This window comes from Takifugu flavidus, chromosome 6 (assembly GCF_003711565.1).
Source record: "Takifugu flavidus isolate HTHZ2018 chromosome 6, ASM371156v2, whole genome shotgun sequence".
NCBI classification, from domain to species: domain Eukaryota; kingdom Metazoa; phylum Chordata; class Actinopteri; order Tetraodontiformes; family Tetraodontidae; genus Takifugu; species Takifugu flavidus.
In genome coordinates this window covers 13,847,923-13,868,249 of record NC_079525.1, presented here as the reverse complement: position 1 = coordinate 13,868,249, position 20,327 = coordinate 13,847,923, and the positions used below count along the sequence as shown (strand labels likewise).

The 20,327-nt window shown below is 43.6% G+C and overlaps 3 protein-coding genes across 16 annotated transcripts in view; 1 reads left to right on the top strand and 2 right to left on the bottom strand.

Moving 5' to 3' along the window:
* Positions 1-242: 242 nt before the first annotated feature.
* Positions 243-3,344, bottom strand: si:ch73-109d9.3 (transcription factor Sp1). The gene is made up of 4 exons (XM_057037023.1): positions 2,551-3,344; positions 2,349-2,482; positions 2,163-2,265; positions 243-1,834 (listed from the first exon to the last, which is right to left on the bottom strand). The coding sequence occupies exons 1-4, from the start codon at positions 2,795-2,797 to the stop codon at positions 747-749; spliced, it is 1,572 nt and encodes a 523-aa protein (XP_056893003.1). The 5' UTR covers positions 2,798-3,344; the 3' UTR covers positions 243-746.
* Positions 3,345-3,700: 356 nt separating this feature from the next.
* LOC130528066 (TBC1 domain family member 24-like) lies at positions 3,701-7,770 on the bottom strand. Its single transcript, XM_057037017.1, has 11 exons — positions 7,508-7,770; positions 7,226-7,395; positions 6,875-7,136; positions 6,673-6,795; positions 6,162-6,578; positions 5,847-6,086; positions 5,559-5,714; positions 5,113-5,176; positions 4,935-5,033; positions 4,507-4,813; positions 3,701-4,419 (listed from the first exon to the last, which is right to left on the bottom strand). The coding sequence occupies exons 1-11, from the start codon at positions 7,741-7,743 to the stop codon at positions 4,250-4,252; spliced, it is 2,244 nt and encodes a 747-aa protein (XP_056892997.1). The 5' UTR covers positions 7,744-7,770; the 3' UTR covers positions 3,701-4,249.
* Positions 7,771-9,209: 1,439 nt separating this feature from the next.
* Positions 9,210-20,327, top strand: part of stx8 (syntaxin 8) — a 60,362-nt gene continuing 49,244 nt past the window's right edge. For all 14 annotated transcript variants that reach the window (XR_008951204.1, XR_008951203.1, XR_008951199.1 and 11 more), the window contains exons 1-6: positions 9,210-9,347; positions 9,950-10,049; positions 10,131-10,225; positions 10,388-10,498; positions 12,627-12,760; positions 13,121-13,213. Coding sequence is in view for 5 of the 14 variants with exons in the window: in XM_057037028.1 (XP_056893008.1) it covers positions 9,331-9,347; positions 9,950-10,049; positions 10,131-10,225; positions 10,388-10,498; positions 12,627-12,760; positions 13,121-13,213 (550 nt within the window). In the remaining 9 variants the exon portion in view is untranslated. The remainder of the gene's footprint in view (positions 9,348-9,949; positions 10,050-10,130; positions 10,226-10,387; positions 10,499-12,626; positions 12,761-13,120; positions 13,214-20,327) is intronic.

Here is a 20,327-nt window from a genome sequence, read left to right as displayed (position 1 = left end):
TTGTAAAACGACATCGGAACTATTTTTAATTGGTCAAGTGGATGAAATCAGTCTTCTTACCCAATCAGTTTTTCAAAAAAAATCAGTTTTGGATTTATTCCAAGATAGATGAACATTTATAGACGACGAGGTAGGGCCCGATTTGTACAATCTAAACTCTTTTGATGTCTTTTAAATGAAATATGAAGATTGTTTCTGTGACTCGTCTCCCCGGGTTTAGCCTTCATTGAAAACACGGTTACTTGTGTTTGCAAACACTCCTTTTTTTAATCCATAAAAGTCATTTACATACATCTATGACGCAATGTTGTTTTGAATTTACAACACATAAAGCTGTAAAAATTGTAAAAACCCATGAGTCACTATGGTTACTCACAAAGATCTCTGTTATGTTAGGTTAAAAAATAAATACTGAGTGCAACAGATCAACTGTGAAACCTCTTCCTTTCTGAGACTGACGCGACACCACCTTGAAAACCTTTTTGGAAACTACTGAAGAACTCAGACAATCAATTAAAGACATTCTTGACACACAACAAATACAGATAACAGCTTACAAAAAGAATTTCTCTGACACCCAAAGCTTGATCTCGGTGAGCAACTGGACTTGGTTCAGGTTCTTAAAGATGTCTCCAAAAGGCTTCTTCACACAAGATATAGCCCTTTGGATCATTAGCATGCTAATGATGTGGGTGGCGCGCTGAGAGTCGTTAGCATCCCGCGCTCGCTCCGCTGGCTGTCCGCCGTCAAATATCCAGATGAATCCTCTGGTGGCGTTTCAGGTTACACTTCTGAGTGAAGCATTTGCCACAAGACAAGCAGCAGTAGGGCCTCTCTCCGGTGTGGACCCGCCTGTGGGCCTTCAGGTTGCTCAGTTTGGTGAAGGTACGTCCACAGAGGGAGCAGCAGAAAGGCCGCTCGCCCGTGTGAGTCTGCAGGTGAGCCTTCAGGGTGCTGGGGTGGGGGAAACACTTGCCACACTCGCCGCAGCGCAAGAGGCGCCGTGGCCCCGTGTGGAAGTTAGAGTCTGAATGGGGCGGCGGGTTGGCAGCGTGGAGCTGGGTTTTGATGCTGAGCCACGACGTGCCGGTTCGGAGATGCGCCACCTTGTCGTGGAGGTGCCCTCGCGGAGTTAAGAGCGGAGACGAGTGACCTTTTGACATGGCAGGAGTCCTGATAGGGAGGAGCGAGGCCACGGAGTCAGAGGGATCCGCAGACAGAGCAGAGGTGGAGCTGCCGGACAGGAGGTGCGAGGGTCGCTTCAGAGGCCGATGGAGGTGGTGCAGCGCCGCCTGCATTCTGACACTGGCGCCCACTTTGGGCTGCAGCTTCATAACCTCCTGCTTGTGGGCTTCTGACCTCGCGCTGTGCTGTTTGGCCGAGAAAGGCGGCGTTTTTATCCTCTTTGTCTTGGGCTGACCTTCCGCGCTTCTGCCGCCGTCGACCATCACCTCCTGCTTTATAGTCTCACCCAAAAAGTCAGGATTCTGCAGCCTTGGGGGGGTCAAAATTTCATCTCCGCCTTGGACATCCACAGCAGGAACGTCTGCTCGAGCAGAGGTATTCATCTCATGTTCTGGTTGCTGAGCAGGAGCTCTACTTTTGCCGGGATCGCACTCCTTTTCTGCAACAAGTCCTTGATTCTGAAGCAGTTCTGCCGCTGTGGTAGTTAGGCCGACCCAGCCAGAGTCCACAACGGCCGCCGAGTCTTTCACCTTCTTTACGATCGGAAGGAAGGAGGTGGTCTGCACCGAGTCTTCCTGCTTTTCTTCAGCGCATTTTGATTCCTCCTCAATCATCTCTGTGGCATTTTGCGCTTCAGCTCCAGCTTCTCCTGCAGAACGACACATTTAAACGGTTAGCGTCGACGCAAAGGCTTTAAAACAGGAAGTCGGCAAGGTGGTTATCTTACAGCTCAATTTAGCTCATAGAATTTAAAGCACCAAAAACTGGCTTCGTAATCGGTTGGTTAAAAATAAAAGCCGCTATAAAACTTTGTTATGTGTTAAACATGGTGGAGGGAGTGATGAGAGAAGATTTTCCTGAATAAATGGCTTTAAATACATACATAAAGTTTTAAAAACACCACACGTGGTGTTCAGAGGCAACATAAGAACCATTGAACGATACAAGTAATCAGGGAAAACTGCAGACAGACTCACCATCACCAAGAACACTCCATGATCCCATCTTCACAGAGGGACAAGATGGCGGATTCACACGTTCTTCCTTTACATTAAACTGTGGCAGCACGTCCTCAACAATCTACAAACCACAAAGCGATTTAGTTTGGTTATCCGGAGAGTTGCGTCATCTAGGAAAGGACAAATCCACCCTGAGGAGCTCACCTGGGGTCTGGAGCTGTTGGATCCCGTGGGCTGGTCTGCTGATCGTGAGGTTCCCTGGAAGTCACACTCCTGGCTCTCTGTCCACAGTCCCAGAGAGCTGCCCTCCTCTTTCACGCCACGTTCATGCAAAACACCTGAAAATGCCATGTAAGTGTCGTGTCTCGAGTGTGGGACTAAGCTTTTTCCTTACCCTCCTGCTCACCTCCAGGGCTTGTTCCTGTGCTCTCACCAGACATCTCATGTGTCTCCTCCCGGTCACTCATCTTCCTCTCGGCCCACTGCAGTTGAATCTTCAGGGTCTCCACCTCCAGCGTCCTGCGCTTCATCTCGGGAAGGAAACTATCTTCTACCAACCTGGTGACCTCAAACATGGCCGTCTTTACAACCGTCTCCATCACGTCTGAAAGCTGCGTCTGAAAAGTTGCGAGGAGGTTGTCCAGGTCCGCCATGATCCCGTGTCGAACAAGTGTTGCACAAAAATAATTCCGTGTTGTATGAAAAGAAGTGCTACATTGACCTCTCTATGACAAAAAATAACTACAACTTAACACCCACTTGTTGTTTCCGTTCATAAAGACAACTAGGTTTTTTTTGAGTATTTTAACAGTAGGAGATTGAAAAGAACACCCAACGAGTTATTTAATGGAACTATCTCCCCTCATATCACTGCTGTCAGCTAACTAGCTAACCAGATGTCTTAAGCATAACGACGCCAAACACACGCATAAAAAGTTGATTTCATGTTTTTCCCAATTCAGCTCTTGGAAATTAGGAGCATTGGCATTTTGATGGCGTCAAACCTGTGCACTAATCGTTCAAAACCAGTAGATTTTGTTGTTAATCGCTGGAGATTCTTGTTTTTGTTCATGACGTCATTCATGTCTCCCTACGGTGGCCTTCGAGCTTCACTGATAATTACGAAACGCTTTTGGAGAAGGTGAAACAACAAAATAGGCCTGTTTATTATATTATCACCGATATAGGTACTTATCGTAATGTAAAAATGTCACCTGTCCCCTCCGTGCACCTGTTTCTGCCTGTATGTACAGAGCCAACTGTTAAAAGCTGCTCGATGGTGTCATAATAAGAAGGGGCTGTTTGATTGGTTGTTTTACTGTGGGGTTTTTAAAGGTAAAAGCAGCACATCTATAAACACAGATGTGTAGATTGGGAGTTCATTAAATGAACATTTTTAGTTAGACGCCCCTGCCTGAAAACTGTCAACACAAATGGGATTCACAACATTACACGGCATTTAAATAGTGTGATAATAGTGCAGCAATGCAGAATTCCTTTATTTACTTACCGCACCGATGCTGAAGTTGAGTTTGAATACCTTCTGTGGTCCTGTGTTGATAGTAAACTGATTTATTTCGAGGTGAAAAATTGACACTTTTAGGTATAACTCCCAACCGTATGTGTATGGTGTGTTGATGATATTCAGTCTGGTCTGCTGAAAGTAAATATACTGCACTATAAATACAATTCCACCGTTTTCTTTGTTATATTTGTCAGAAAACTGAGATCATGAGGTCATTTATTTAATCATTATTTAATCAAATCGATCAACAGGAAACAAGTTGTTGCTCTTTTCATTTAAATTCATTTTGTTTTCACCTGTCATTTTGAGATACAATATTACGTAAGTAGACATTTTAACAGCTTTTAAGTTTTTGAAATACAAACGTCTAGAAGCTTATAAAGCCCAGTAGTTGAACATACTGTATGTGATACAATGCTATAAAACAGATCTGACATATACACATTTCAGGTGAAATTTCACTCAGGTGCTTCACAATATGTGAATGAATGTATTTGAAATTTCCATAAACATCAATGCAAAATAAAACGGCATTTCTGGGGGTAAAGGCACGGGAAAACACGTTGAGCAAACATGAGGGTTATTTAAAGGCAGGAAAGAGTGAAATAGAGTTCTGGATGCCCCACACTTCCAGAGCCTGAATCCTGAAATTTCTCTTGCAGAGCGGTTTACTCTTGAACGTTTCACAAAACTCAGAAGATCCTCCCTTGAGATCTTGGTGCAGACAAAGAGCGTGGCCCCCATCGCCACCTAAACAAAAGGAGAGACACAGCACGTCAGCCCACTATCAACCACCCCCTGCCCTCATCAGCAAAGGCACCATCCTGTTCTTCCTACCGATGACGAGCCGAGTGTCGCTGCATGCTATGAACATGGACGCTTCCTGTTCCTTGGGTCTCTTGGGCACTAGCTCTGAGACATGTTCCTCTGACGGCGTAGTGAAGGGGATGGTCAGGTAGCTGGGGTCTTGGGGAGTTCCGGCGGGACAGGTTAGCGTTGCGGCAGCTGTGGGAGAAGTGGCTTGGATGCCATTGTTTGATAAATTGGTGAGGCTACTGCTGCTAGCTTGGACTTTCTGAGGGGAAGCTTGTCTGGTCATGATGTTGACCATGGGCTGCTGGTATCGTTCCATACCGGGACGAAGCTACGGGAGGAAGCAAATGTCTTCTAATGAATTCCCAATAGACTTTACTTTTTTCGCAGGAAGAATAACTTGAGGCATTATCTATAAACCCTAAATAGTTATACGTAAATATGTGCCTCACCGTAAACACAAAACATTCTCCTGTTCCAAAATATCTGAGTTCTTCAGCATCATTCCTTCTCCTCTCTGAAACGTCTGTTGACAGGAAGGCACCGAACACCTGAGAAAAGGAAATATTTTGATCTCTCTCCATGATCTTAAAATATATAAAGTAATAACTGTAAATGTGTGATCGTCACCTCTTCATCCAAAGTTTTGATGATCAAGACTACCGGCTCATGTCCCTCCACGCATGAATACAACCTGTAGGTGGAAAAGGGTGATCGTTTATCCAAGCTCCTACACACAATAAACAGTAACATTTTGCTTGTTTTGGGCAATAAACATTTAGCAAAGACGTTTTTTCCATTGAATGCTATTTGGAGTGACCAAACCAGCAGGTAAACAGTCAAAACAAACCTGTTGACAGTAAAAACACTCAGCCTTCTGTTGCATAAGTAGATGGGGAGATTATGCTTAGCAGTAATCAGCATGTTGTGGCCTGATCTCATTTGCAAAAACATTTAAAGATAAAGAGAAAGAAAGGTTTCTATCATTGATGCCCAGGCAGTGACAGTAGTTTCACTGTCAGACCAGCAGACACTTTCCCAAAGCTATTGAGAAGGAGCCGAGGAAGGTTACGTACGAATAGAGACTCCTTCCGTGTTCCTCTGTGTTAAACAGCCTAATGGGACTGAAAAGTGCAAAGCGTTCCGGTATCCAGGCCCAGACCACTCTCATCCCAGTCTTTGTCACAACACTGGAGTCAAGGTTGCTAAAATCCACCATCTCAACCGATTGCCTAAATAAATATAGAAACATGGTCAGGCTGTTTTTCTGTTTTTCACATCTTATCCAGGCTATAATGTACAATGACAATTTTCTGGAACATGCATCCTCAGCCGTTTTTTTTTCTTTTTTTGTAAAATCCCACCTTTGCTGGTGTATGCTGATGCCTTTTTGCGTGAGGGAATCCTTATTGGCATTGAACAAGAGGTTGAGCTCCCTCCGTGTGGCCATAGGGATCATGAAAGCCTCCTCCAGAAGCTTCTCAACTGTGCAGTGGCGAGCGATATTGGCCACAAACTTCTTCATATCTGTCCTGAAGTCCTCCACATCTGCCACCCGGGATGACACGGACACTTTGTAGAGGCCGAGCAAAGCAAGCGCCACCCTACAGACAAGTAAGGGCGTCATAAGAGGGGGGTCACAAAAGGGGTTTGTGTGTGACATTGCAGCTGCAACAAACCTGTAAAGGACCTTGTAGCCCTCTAGTAGGTAGACATCCAGCACTCGGATGGCATACGTGAACGGAAGGTCAGCAAATATCCACGTGATCCAGTCCGAGTAAAACTCAAAGAGGTTCTGGTGCGAGCTGGCGATCAGTTTGCGGATGCCCCTGCAGCACCTGTTGGCGAGGTCTCCGAATGTCATGCAGGAGGCGCGGTAGGTGAGGAAGGTCTGGTCAATGTAGCGCTTGTTGGGGTCGTTGAAGCAGATCAGCCGGGACACGCTGTGGAAACACTCCGCCTCATCCTCGCTGAAGTGGAGGAGGAGAGAGACCAGTGCAGGCACGATGGGGCAGAAGTTCATGTTGGGGAAATATTTCCCCAGGCAAAGAAGGAGCTTTTTTACAGAGTTCAGTCCTGCTTTGTTGAGACAATATCTGGACAGGACAAATGTAATAAATATTTGATTATCACTAATCCACAGATAAAGGTTCTTTTTTTTGTAGAGGATACATTTTGTACATACGGTACCTGGGTATTTCTCCAACCTTCATGTACTCTGGAACTGGATGCGTGCTAATTTTCTGTTCACCAAAGAGCTTTTTAGCCAGCTCGTAGTAGACATCCCTGTCTGGAGCCACAGGCCCGGAGCAACTGTGCCGTCAAGCCACATTCCAGTCAGTCACGACTCAGACATAAAATGAGGAAATTTAATACACACAACTGTCTTAACCTGGAATTGATGCCGTGGATGATGTGATAATACGCTTTGGCTCTCAGCGTGTGAGGCATGGCCCAGAATCCTTCTCTGCCCATGGTCTTCAGCTGCTGATGACCCCTCTGCAGGATCTGCTCGTATCTGGCCGCCGCTTCAGGGTCAATTTTCTCCCAGTCCACAAACTGTCCGTACTTCATCCCGGAGCTGGAGTTAATTTCCCAACTGTCTGACTCCAAGATGGTGATCATGGCCACTGTCTTGAGACTGCCTTTACTCCCTGACAACATGTACGGGTTTATTTCCTAAATCAATATATATTTCCAAGGAAATGCCACATTTAAACAAATATCCCAATAAAGTTTTTACCACGGAGTTCCCGTGATGAGTGTTTGCTCTGCTTATGCTTGGACTTCTTGGAGGTGAGTGGATCACTACCGCCACCCCCTTCTCTCTCCTTTTGGTAATGCTGTAAGAGACTGGACCTCTCGTGGTGTGGTCCATCATCGGACTCTGATGCCTCGTAACTGTAAAATGACCTGGGGAGCATGTAATTCATTGCAGATTAGAATACATGCTTCCATTCCACAAATAGACAGCGATCTTGAGAGTAGATACACAAATGGCTAGGATTTGATAGTGTGTCCATACCTGGAACGTGGTCTGGGGCTTGTTCCCACCATTTGGACCTGCTCGCTATAGTTCTTGCAGTCCTCTGGGCTATAATAAGAGTGCGACCTCTGCCTGCTCCTGCCTCCGGTAATAGCAGCGATGCTTTGATCAGGCGATGTGCAGTTCATTGTTCCACAGTTGGAGAACTCCGGTGTTCTCGGAACATGAATCATCTCATCTGAATTTGTGTCCGAATTCTTCAGAAGCGGCAGCATTTGCCTCAAGCAGCAGCTTCCTGGTGAGGGTGGCTTTTATATAAGCACGGAGGTGGTGTCCACGTGAGGCAAGTCACAGCTGTTTGTTTATGGTCAGCTCAGGAGATGAAAGTGGAAAGAATCCAGTGATTTTCCTGTATTGTAACTGTAGTCAGCAGTGTCCCATTCTGAGCAGAAAGAAGAAATAAACAAGGACTTCCGCATCACACGACAGCAAAGACGCTTTTAAAATGTTGCATGTCCTTCAAACAGTCCATTCCCTTCAAACTTTGTGTTACATCATGAATTGATTTTGCTGAGAAATTCGAGGAGACCGTGCACTGCTACGATAAAACCACTCGCTATGGCTGACAAGGTCATCAGAAAGAGGCTGGTGACCATATTGGCCACGGAAAGTGAGTTTTTCTTTGAAAACTCCAGGGTGTCTAGAATCAAAATTCCAAATGAGTCAATTCCAAGAAGTCCTCAAACAGCTATTATTCTACACAACACATAGGTGTTTTCATCCAAACACAACTCGTGTTTGGTTATGAAACATAACTCTCTACAACTCCTAAACTCCTATGTGGGTTTGACGTGGAATGGGACTCAAAAACAAACTGCAAGACTCTTGTGTCACTTTTTGAAGGTTTATGACAAATAATTGTCATAAATGAATAAAACATCACCATCAACATCATACAACAACCATAGAGATCCTTCTAAATTATTATTTATAAAGTAGATGGTATTGAAATGCTTTTTTTTTGTTTTTTTTAGTAAGTTTGAAGAAGAGCGATTACAGTTTGAAAGCAACACAGATCCTGAAAAAAGTGATTAAACAGATTATTGCATTGAAAGTTGTTATGGAACAAACTCAAGTAGGAACCAAAAGAATCAAGGTCAGCTAATATATTTTTTAAAAATCTCATAAAAAATATTCATTACGAAATGGTAAATTAAGATAATGTTTGTGATAATGGTTTAAAAAATATTAGAGAATTATGGCATCTTTATTTAATGTTATTTAAATTGGGGTGCTAAAAGGACATTTGAATGAGAAAAGCATATATTTATTGTGAAAAGGGCCAGAAAAAAAAAAAAAAGTAAATTAACATCATGTAAATTTTGTCTTTTCATGTAAACATGTTTGTTATTTCTTTTATGTAATACGGTCTGCATACACATAATTCATATTTCAGTGCATATGCCACACATTTTTTGCAAGTTTTTGAAATACTTAATTACATGAAACTGCAAGCTGTTAATTGGTTTATCAGCTTACAGTTTCATGTAATTAGATGACACACAAAAAAATGTGTGGCAAATACACTGAACTTAATTTGCACTTGCAAATATGAAGCCTCCAAAGTCATTCATGGTAGAATATCCAAAGAAAATAAAAAATAAAACATCTAAATAAAATGTCGAACAAAACGACGTTTATGTTCGACATTTTGAACGTTTCAAACCGGAAAACGCGCTCCTGTTCAAAACACCCTCGCAGGCCGCCGTAGTGGCGTCATACCCAAACAACACAATTTGATGTGAAAGACTACTGAAGGCTTCCAAATAATTAAACTTTATAGGTCCGCAGCGTATATCAAAATGTCTCCGGATCTGTGGTGAGTATCTGCACAGAAGACTGCAATTTATTTGCGTCGGTGTTTTATTTGGTACGAGAAACAACTGTGGAAAGTCAGCTGGTCTTACGGTTTGACACTAGCTAAAGTGGTAGCTAGCTTAATATTAACTTTTAGACATAATATTCTGTCTGGACCATATTGCTCACCATATTAGCAAACACAAAGCACCTCGCTGTGTGATTTGGAACGTTGCAGGGCATACCGTCAAGGGAATCCGCGAATATATTGTGGTTTTTATAGAAATATGTTAGCATCATCGCAAGTCACATGATTGATTGAAGGCGCTTGCTCATTTTGTGACGCCGGATCTGAAAACTTGCGAATAATTCCGGCAAAACAAAATGTGATAAAGCAGCACTACAATGCAATACATATCCCGAGGATGCTGGTCCATCTATTATTTGAATAAAGCATTTATTTTATGAATTCTGCATCAGTGAGTATGTCTGCATGCACGTACGACCCTCTCGTTTACTGCATGGTTTTCTGCTCTCCTTCTGAACCCTATATCATGTATTCCTGTTGCTGTCTCATGATTTTATTTACCTTTTTCATTTACATTTCCTTTCATGCTTCTGTAGGTTACAGAACTATGATGCCACATGTCGTTTGGCCCAGGAAATAGCAGAAAATATCCATGAACGTAACAAGCAGCTGAGAACTGGGGACAACCCTGCAAAGGTATTTACACACCAATTACGTTATTGGGCACATTTGTCCCCAAATTATGATGTGGATGGAATGTTGCCTGTGTGTTTTCAGATCAACATGACACTGAGGGCATCGCTGCAGAAGCTGAAGCAGAATATTGGCCAGCTTAAAGATGGACTGCTGCGAGCATCCTCATCACGGCGCATGTATCCTTATTCTCTCCTTCCAGTTGTCCAATTTTATGAAATTCACATGGCACTTGAGCTTTAGCGACTGCTGTTTCGCTTTTTTGCCAAAAGAGGGCACCCTCTTGTTCTGCATAACATGTCTACATGATCGCTGTCATGATCTTAACATGGCTTCTTCAGAATGCAGGCGGAAGCTGATAGATGGCAGAGCCTCATCGATGACCTGGTGACCAGAGAGAGGCACCTTAATGCTTCTTTCAAGGGAGACGTCACCGAGTCTGATCCGACCAGGTTTGTTAAATTATTTCATTTATTATGACTGGCAGGTCGGAAAAATAACTATTTACACATGTCACACTACTTTGAGTCGCTATGACCTTGCAGCTTTATCGTGTTTGAACAATGCTTTTAATAGTTTCAGTCAAGGATAATGTGTTTTTAATCAGTGAGTGAATCGTGAATTCACTCTATCAGCTCACCGAGCACCAATTTCTGCTTCGTTGCTGTTAGACATCACCTAATTAAGAATAATAGAACCACATTATCCTTCCTGCATCCCTGACCAGATAGGTTATAGGTTTAGTTTTCTTCTTTCCTGGTAAAGTCGTTGCTTGACCTGTCTGTTTGCTTGTAGGAAGTCTCCCACAATTGGCACTTCCTGGAATACACACACACACAAATTCAAATATGTGTGTGTAATATGAAAAAGTATGAAATGAAATGGTTTTCCAGTCATCGTCCACTGAGCTGTAGTTGAGCAGCTTGTCAAAAGGGATGGGTGTCACAGTTTTCATCCTCTATCTGGCTGATGTCAGTGTGACAGACCTGAAAACCTTTGCAGATGCTCATTAGTTTGTGTGATGTGTAAACCTACTCTGACCCAGGTGATATTTGTTTGAACTGAATGAGGAAATGGTGTCATCGTGCTGGCTGCCGCCGTTCTTTCCTTTTTCAAAAAGAAGAAGATAGAATCCACATTGAGTGTGTTGTAGATGCTTTTAATGAGGACAGTTATTTTAACCCAGACTTTATCATCTGCTCTTTTTTGTGATTTTATATAACAATACCTTTCTCCTATACTTTTGTTTTGGAGTTGAGCTACTTAGCGGTGCTTTGCACAGCCTTTTATCTTTTTACAGACCACACACCCAATTATATAAGAGGCAGTGTTAAAAAGTCTTAAAAGACTCTGGTTAATAACTTAGCTTAGTGAACTGTACTCGTGATCTTGTGGGTTTTTGTTTGCTAAGGTAGACCTAAGTTTTATAGTGATATGTGGTGGGTGATTTAGGTTTGAGGGTAGGACCGTTCCCACTGTGTGGTCCGAAGACAGAATGTGGGAGGGGATGGATTGGCCATGCTTGGATACTCTAAGCTGCTCTTTTTTGACCTTTCATTCGGTGAGAACTTTGGAGGGAAGGATTTAGATAGAGGTTATAGAGGTGACTTTTATCTGTGATTGAAGCAATACATCCCTCTGCATCTCCATTTCAAAAACCACGCAAAATAATGGCGCCGCATCTACATGTGAGGGCTCGGTTCACTCATTGACTGTCATTGTCCTGTCCAAGTCATTCAAGCCGGCACCAGTGAATCCTCGGACCTGCACCAGCTGTGCCCGGCTGATTTCGGTGCGCTGCATTGTTAACGGGATGGTGGGCACACCTAGGGCACTTCACAGAGGAAGTGGAGGCTCTTTACACCCGACTTCCTGTCCCACAAGCTGCACTATGCCTGATTGCTGCATTGTTGTCCATCCGGCTGAAGTCTTGCGTATGTTTTTTGGAGGGCTGGTGTGCACGTACACATCGGTTTGAATGGACAGGTATCGGCTCTGCTGTTGATTCAGAAACCCTCAACCCCCCCTTCAAAATCAACATGCAATTGAAGCTTTTTAGCAGCTGCAGAAGAACTCTTTAGCGTGTGTTCCCATGTTCTTAGGTACTGATGAAGCTACATGTTTGCAGTTCAACAGCTTTAAGCTATTATCAGAAGAATGGCTTATAAACCACCCGGCATCTTTGAGCACAGCGCACCAAATGCTCCCCGGCCGTCCGCAGGTCTGCGATAGATTAACGTGTTCTGTTTAAACACGGCACAAGCTAACCTGGATTTCTTCAGTCATCAAACACTTAAAAGACAAATTGAATAAATAAATGCTTTTCGGAGCTTTTTGTTGTTGAACAAGGTTCAGAAGAGAGGAAGTAAAATGAAACATGTTTGATGCAGATGTGTTTTGATGCAGCTGTTGTTCCAGTGTGGAAGATTTCAGGCCCTCATGCAGCTGCAATATTGGGATCATTGCCGGTTTGATTCGGCAGTAACAAACCTTTCACAGAACAATTCTGCCTATCACTGAAATATTGATTGCAAAAAGGACTAATTAACAGCAACTTGTTGATTTGATGGTGATTCGCAGGTCGGCACTCATCGCCGAGGGGGCGGGAGCTAGTCGGGGTGTTGCAGCCAACCCCTGGCTCGTCAACGAAACGGAGGAGACCAAAGGCCTGACCTTTGGTGACATCAAAGAACAGCAACAAAGAATTATTGAAGGTAAAAATTGTTCCAGGTTCCTGAAATAGTGCAGCTGACTCTCCGCTAAACCTACAAGAGCTGTCATACAAAAGAATTTTTCCAGAGCGCCATTATTGGTGACTGAACAAGGTCTCCCCCATATATTAGTCCACCTAGCTCTTTCATTACCTCAACAGTTCTCTACATTTTAAAGTTGTTTCAAAACTCTAGGACAATTGGGCTTTGTTATTTTTGTCTACTCCACCCTCAAAAATGACATTAAAGCACTTTCCCCGTTTCCCTGCTTTCATCAGTGACTGATCCTACCTCATGATGAATGTAATTATTCACATTTGCCATCTTCTGCCGTCTCTCTGTCTCCTTTCCTCCCGTCTGAAGCCCAGGATGCAGGCTTGGATGCACTGGCAGCTGTCATTAGCCGACAGAAGACAATGGGTCAGGATATTGGAAATGAGCTGGATGAACAAAACGGTGAGTTTTATCTAAAAATGCAAATCAGCAAAATATAATCAACTATGAATACAAAATATTTATGAAGGGGGAAATAGAATATCCTGGCGTCATCGCAGCGGCCTTGTGACCATCGTGTGACGTCATTTTTGAGTTGAAATAACGAGGGTGCTCGTTAAAGCTGAATGTATTCTCTGGAGCTCTGGACATTTATTCTTATTTGATTGTGTTCTTGCACCTTTTTTTTAACCTAACATTTTAAACTATTGTGTGCTTTGGTTTAATGTTTGGTTCTTGTCTTAGCCAACAGTTTTAGTTGTTCCTCATGCTTGCTGTCATTGTTTCCATGATTTGACATCGACTGTGTCGTTGGGAGAACTGCCCTGGAAAAGAACCACAAAGCAGATTGGTTCTATGTTCTGATGATACAATATTACTTGATTTGATGTACTCGGTTATTTATTAGAAAATAGACTGATGGTGCCTGCGGTGCATCTGGTCCCCTGACCTTCTCCTAGTTGGAGCTTTTCTCTGGTTCTACTGGATCAGTCTGAACTATTTATGGCTGAGGTTTTGGTTCTTGAGGCTGACTACTGACACCACACAATGATTCACCGGGCCGACGGGACTCTGTGCATATCTGTTTGACCCTCTTCTGCCCCTCCATCTGTCATCTCAATCCCTTCTGTACTCTTTTCTCCTCTAAATCATCTTGTTCTGAATTATGCTGCATGATGTGATGTTTTAGGCTTTGTCTATATGTCATCAGGAGTCGTTCAAAAGTATTTCAAATGACCTAAAGGGACCTCAAAACATGTGGTTGGTGTCAAAAACACATACTTGCGTCTCATTTATTTGCACTTTAAAAGTACGACTTGGAATATGTAAACATCCAAAGTGTACCAGAACGTTCCAAACGTGTGATTGTGCAGACCTGGAATGTGACTCTTCCGTACAGGAAAAAGGGCCTGTTCTTCTTCATTGGTGTTTAACCCTGCCCTAGTAGTTCAACCCTACCTGAGGAGTCTTTCCAAGTAGTCTTTAAGTTCCACGGTTAAGGCATACAACCAAAACTGACCCTGAACCAGAATCATGATGTGCAAATTTAGAAAACCCTGCGCAAACAAAGCCTTTCTCTCCAGCTGGGCGAAAACGTGCAGAGTAATAAACACAAGATATGCGACCGAGCAGAACAACAAGCAACCTGTCTGGGTTTGCTTGTGTCTCCTCTACGCAGGATCTGCTTCCATTTACATTTACTGACACAACAGAAACTTTGGACACGAGCTTCCAAACTCATCATGTGATTCCAAGCATTAAATTAAGCAGATGTTTGGATAGACGGGGGTCTGGATTTCGGTCTTAATGCGGGTTGATGGTAAAGCTCCTGGTTGATCCGACCGTCTCTCTGTCTTGCAGGGTTCCTGTTCCCCCTGATCATTGTACTGTGGCTTTGTTTTCCTATAAATAGATTAAGCTTTTTGCAGATTGCCTGCTCAAGTCTAGCTCATGACCCAAGTGCAGTGGAGGTTGCACTCACTTCCTTTTGGGGGAAACAAATCCGGCTAAGGTCATCCGGGAAGACGACCCTTTTCAGAGGTTTAGAGACGAACTCAAAGCCCTCGCTCAGTCTGCTAGTGATCCAGGACGGGATCAGGATGGGCAAACCTGTGTGTCAACAGACAGGCAGATAAGGCTTGATTAGCTTTGTGCTTCTTTACTTGAACCTCACGCTGAATGTAGATGCTCTCCTCACTCACTTCTCTTTGACAGTGTTTAAAAATTGGATATAATTTATATAAGGAAGATGGGTTTGTTTGTTAAAAAGTCAAATTTGTTTGCATTTTTTAGGATTTTTTTTTTTTGTGGTACATTCTGTCATGCTGACATCTTCAGGGTTTTGTTCTTGATTGACTTGTCGACAGCAACAGGAAATTGGAAATATTTCGAAGGTTAGATCGCTGATTTGATTGTGCATAAGCGGAGGTGCGGGGCTCTGAACAGCTGCAGAAGTGTAGCCCGAGCAGAGCGCACAGCAGTAACACGTTCTCCCACATGCTTTGTTACAAGCTGTTCAGCAGGTAAATAAACTAATGATGACACTCGGCAAAGAGCCGTCGTGGCCGGGCCGGCCCGTTCATTCAGTGTTAGTTTGATTTGCTCCGTTTGAAAACCAGGCTGGTCGTTGGGAGTCGTGTTTTCCAGATGGGATGGAAATCCAAAGAGCGGTGATGTGATGTTCAAAGGAATGCTGTCATCGGTGGAATGTCAAACTCCCAACGAGCCTCGTGATTTTCTAAGACTTCCAGATTGGATGACTGTGGTTTGACTCGGAACAATAAACAATGGAGGGCAGCGTATGAAATGACACCTTTGAGGGCTGATGCGTACTGACTGTTTCACTGTTTACCAGCCTTAAAGTTGCAATTATTCAGATATATCATCTGGAAACAAGAGTAGAGTAGAAACCTTTGTTGGAAGAATGTTCTGGCTTCTACACAGATTACATTTTTAGATGATTAACATGACAACTGTAGCCATTTTAACACCCTTGCTTAGTCAAATGTATACATTGGTGGTATTTTATATGCTCCTTTAAAACACAACTGTAATTTCACTCTTTGTAGAATATGTTCAGGTTTAGGTGGACAAGGTGGAGTGACTGATATAATGAATGGACATTTATTAATGACTAACTGCATGGTTAGAAACATCACTCCGTTCTAATAATGGATTTCCTTCTCAGTATTTTCTGCTTTTTGTAGCCAGCTCATGACTCATGACTAAAAGAATCCATCTGGAACAAATGTGTGCTGGTGACAGTTGTAGGTATGAAGACCCCACACATTACAAAGCCACCAACTGAAATACCACTCCCGTTAATCAAATGAACGGTGGCGCTGGTTTCTTTGTAGTGCTCCTTATTTGTTGTGGTTATTCATTTGAGATCGCCATTTGGTTGCTTTCATGTCGGGGGAAAGTCATTTACTTGCATAAAAATGCTGAATCTGCACCTCTGCTGCGCAGACCTGACCCCAAAGTGCCACGCATGGGGTGCCGCTCCTTTCATCCAAGCCATTATGTCACTTATAGAAGCTTTGCAACTCTTCAACAGTGTCTTGGAAGACATTCCAAACTCCACCTGTAATTTAAAATCTTGTAAAGGGCTTCCATATCATCAGTTATTGGAATTGTCTAGTTCCACTTCTGCTTTCTTTTGCAAACTTTCTGTAACGCAGACGGGAAGTGGACGCCTCGTACATGCAGAGCATGGGGCGAGGTCACTTCTCGGCTCATCTGTAGACATGGACAACATCCAGACGTCCACCCCCGGGACTGTACAGAGACTGGGCGAGGTGGTCCTGTCTCCAGCCATCCTCCACGTCACTCGTGGACGTCATGCTGGCATGCCCAGGCTTTCTCACAACCAGATCTGCGCTCTCCCATAAAAGACAAAACTCAGAAGAGACGGCAGGCTGGCGTGACTTCTCAAACTCGTGATGTCATCCATGATAGCGGAACCTTCGGCAGCAGCCATCATCTCACACACTATTCGTTAATATGTCCGCTCATTCGACATGTATCGTTTTAAAAACATACTGCTCGGTCTTATTAGGTTCTGGCATGTTCTCTTGTTTTGAGTGGTCCTTTTGTCTTAATTGTGTGTAATGTAGACAAATTAACGGCGGGCTGACGTTGACGAGCTGCTCTCCGGAGACCTCTTGGGAGAAGATGATCCGGGAGAGACACATTAGTTGCGCGGTATGCTCTGGTGGTTACTGGTGGTTGGAAACCTCAGCAATTTCAGCGATTCCCTTCCCTATAATTGTACCTTTAGATGGACCCAGACTTGGCCTGGCAGGTTCCTACAGCTAGCAAAACGTGACAGTGGGAACAAATCTTCTTCACTGTTTATTTAGCTGCTAACCGCGCTGGTTTTGCGGCCACATTAAAGGGCAGATGAGCAAAGCGCAGCCCCACATTCTCCACCACCTCGGGGAAGCGTGGGTCATCCCACATAATGAGTGGAAGGACTTACTTTCCTCAACCCAAAACCAGCATGTGGTTCCCATTTAAGCGGAGGGGAGAGGGCGCACCTTCATCTGTTGGGCATTTTAAGGTGTTTATGTGTCTCTGCAAGTGCACATACAGTGGTATGAGAAGGTTTGGGCACCCTTGACAATTGGCATTATTTTTATTCACCAATCATTGGGTGTTTTAATTCACAACTTAATTTTGATATATCAAATAACTGATGAACACAATCATATTTCAGCAGTGAAATGAGGTTTATTGGGTTCACAGAAAATGTGCAATATGCCACAAAACAGAAAAAGGCCTGTGCATAAATTTGGGCACCTTAATAGAAAAATCATATTAGTGTTTAGTAGAGCCTCCTTTTACAAAAATAACAGCCTGTATGAGTGTCTGGATCCTGCATGATGGTATTTTGGCCCATTGCACCTGGCAAAACCTCTGCAGTTCAGTGATGTTTGAAGGATTCCGAGCATGGACAGCCTGCTTCAAGTCATCCCACAGATTCTCGGTGATATTCAAATCTGGGGACTGGGATGGCCATTCCAAAACACTGCTCTTGTTCCTCTGCATGAATGCTCGGGTAGATTTTGAGCAATGTTTGGGGTCATTCTCTTGTTGAAACACCCGTCCCCGGCGCAACTTCAACTTTGTGACAGACTCTTGAACATTATTCTCAAGAATCTGCTGATACTGAGTGGAATCAATGTCAATTTTGTGTTCTTTTGCCTCTTGTTGTGACCAAACAATTCAATTTTTGTTGCATCAGTCCACAGTATCTTATTCTAAAATGATATTGGCTTGTCCAAATGTTCTTTCGCATACCTCTGAAGCCTACCTGTGAAGAAAAGGCTTCTTCCCCATCACTCTCTCGTACAGCCTTTCACAGCAAGATATCCTTGTAAGTCTTTGGAGGTGGTCTGTGGGTTGTTTTTATCCATTCTGCTGAACTCTTTTGGACAGCTTTTCGTAACCTTCGCCTAAACCATAATGCTGGATAATCTTGGTTTTGAGGTCATCAGAAAGTTGTTTTGAGGCTCCCATGTTGCAGCTCTTCAGAGGAGAGTCAAACAGAATGAGAACTGGCATTTGGCCACCTTAAATACCTTTTGTCATTATTTTATGCACCTGTCAATTAAGTTCAAGGCTTAACGAGCTCACCAAACCAACTTTGTGTGTCCAGTTATCTTGTGATGATTAGTTACAGGCCATCAAAGCAACAACATGACAAGGGTGCCCACATTTTTGCACAGCCTATTTTTTACATTTGATTCAATTTCATACAATTGCATACTATGAATACTTAAAATCTGTGTTTGGAAATCAAGCTAACACTTGGCTCTTATGGGCAAATGAAGGACATGCCACCAAGATCATTTTGTGTGAAGTCAGAGTCCATTATTACACAACCTCAGAGGGGGTGCCCAAACTTTCTCATACCACTGTATATACATCTGCTCTTCAGCGGCCTGTGCTGTGAGTGTGTGTTTGTGTATGCAAGTGTGTGCGCTTATGTTTGAGAGCGTAAGTGTGAGAGCACTGAAAGTCGGCACCACATGTCCAGCACATGTCGTCAGGTTGTGACTGGCACACACGCCGCATTTATATCTGCGGGAGAAGCTCAGTGGTCGGGCAGAGATTCAGGTGGAGATAGACGTCAGTGTCGACCACACACACACACACACACACACATACATGACGCAGAGCGGTGCACTCGAGATCGGTGCGGTCAAATCTAGTTAAAATATGAACATCTGAGTAAAAGATTCAGTGAGATCGGTGTGACTGGAGATTAACAAAGATGAAAAACAATTTCAAAATGAAATGAGGGGCCTTTTATTGGCCACTTGGCACTTACTGTAGATTGTGTAAAGTCTGTTTTGGCTTTATTGCACAGGTTGGTGCTGTTTGAACAAACACAAGCCCTTAAAGGAGGCTTTTGATGTGTTATCTAATCATTCTCATCTGTTTCGCTCCGGCCTCAGTAATCACCTCCAGTTTTGGAACACACTTAAGACACCCTCCCACCCCCCACCCCCCCAGTTATGTAGACATAATAATGTTTGCTGGCTTCTTTTGTTTTATGGAATAGATTTCAGCAGCTTATGAAGCTACAGCCAAGCTTTCCAAAAACAGAATTTCAAGCTTTTACCTGAACATGTATCAAGAAAAGATCAAGCGCCATCTGCTTCTGCTGACTTGTCAAACCACCAGTGGGCAGTAGAGACAGTGATGGTGCACCGGTTAGGGCCGCGGGGGAGAGCGTTTAAGCTTCCTAACGGAAAAGATGCTTTTTCTTCCCTGGAATATGGAGGTGGAACGATCCAAGTTTAGGGTGCATAAAGATGAAGTCACAGGAATTCACAGAGGGTTTGTTAATTTGTTTAATTCCTCTCTGGTGGTTCCTTTTTCTCCCCCAGTAATCAGCACCTCCTCTGTTTGGCCCGTCAGCTGGTGGAGCTGCTATTGCACGAGAGCTATTTAAACATCTGAAGCGTGTGGCTGAAGTTTCATATGTTCTGGTTTCATTGTATTGTGAACAATGGTGAAATGGAAACCTGTACCAGCGAGGATTTGTGTTTCTTTCAGTAAGTCTGAGTCACGATACAAATAAATGGAATTGAAAATCTCTTTCTTGCGTCATTAACTTAATTAAAGGTCGCAAAAGACTGCAGAAGCATCTGTAAAGACGTTGGGATCTTCTGATTTCCTGCCCTGTAGATCAAGTCTTGTCCAGTCAAATAGACTCTGCCTGGAAGCTCTTCACGTCTGAATGTGTCGCCCCCTCCTGGGTGTTCCTGCTAATGAAGTGTTGCGGTAGTGATGAAGTGTAGCAGCAGCTGGTTTGGAGCTGCCGTGCCAGTGACAGGGTGGTCCCCGCCTCATGCTGCTGGCACCCTCATGCTCATCACCGACACATTGTTAGGTGGCACCTGGCCATAAGAAGGCGGATGGTGGAAAAGTCTGGTAATGATCAGATTTCTCCGTACTGGCCTTTCCACTTTCTATCTTTTAAAATTGGCTCCATGACCAGGACAGTATGATTTGACTCCATAAATGAGACCTTTGACTCCAGTTCTCTGCTCATCACTGATACCGG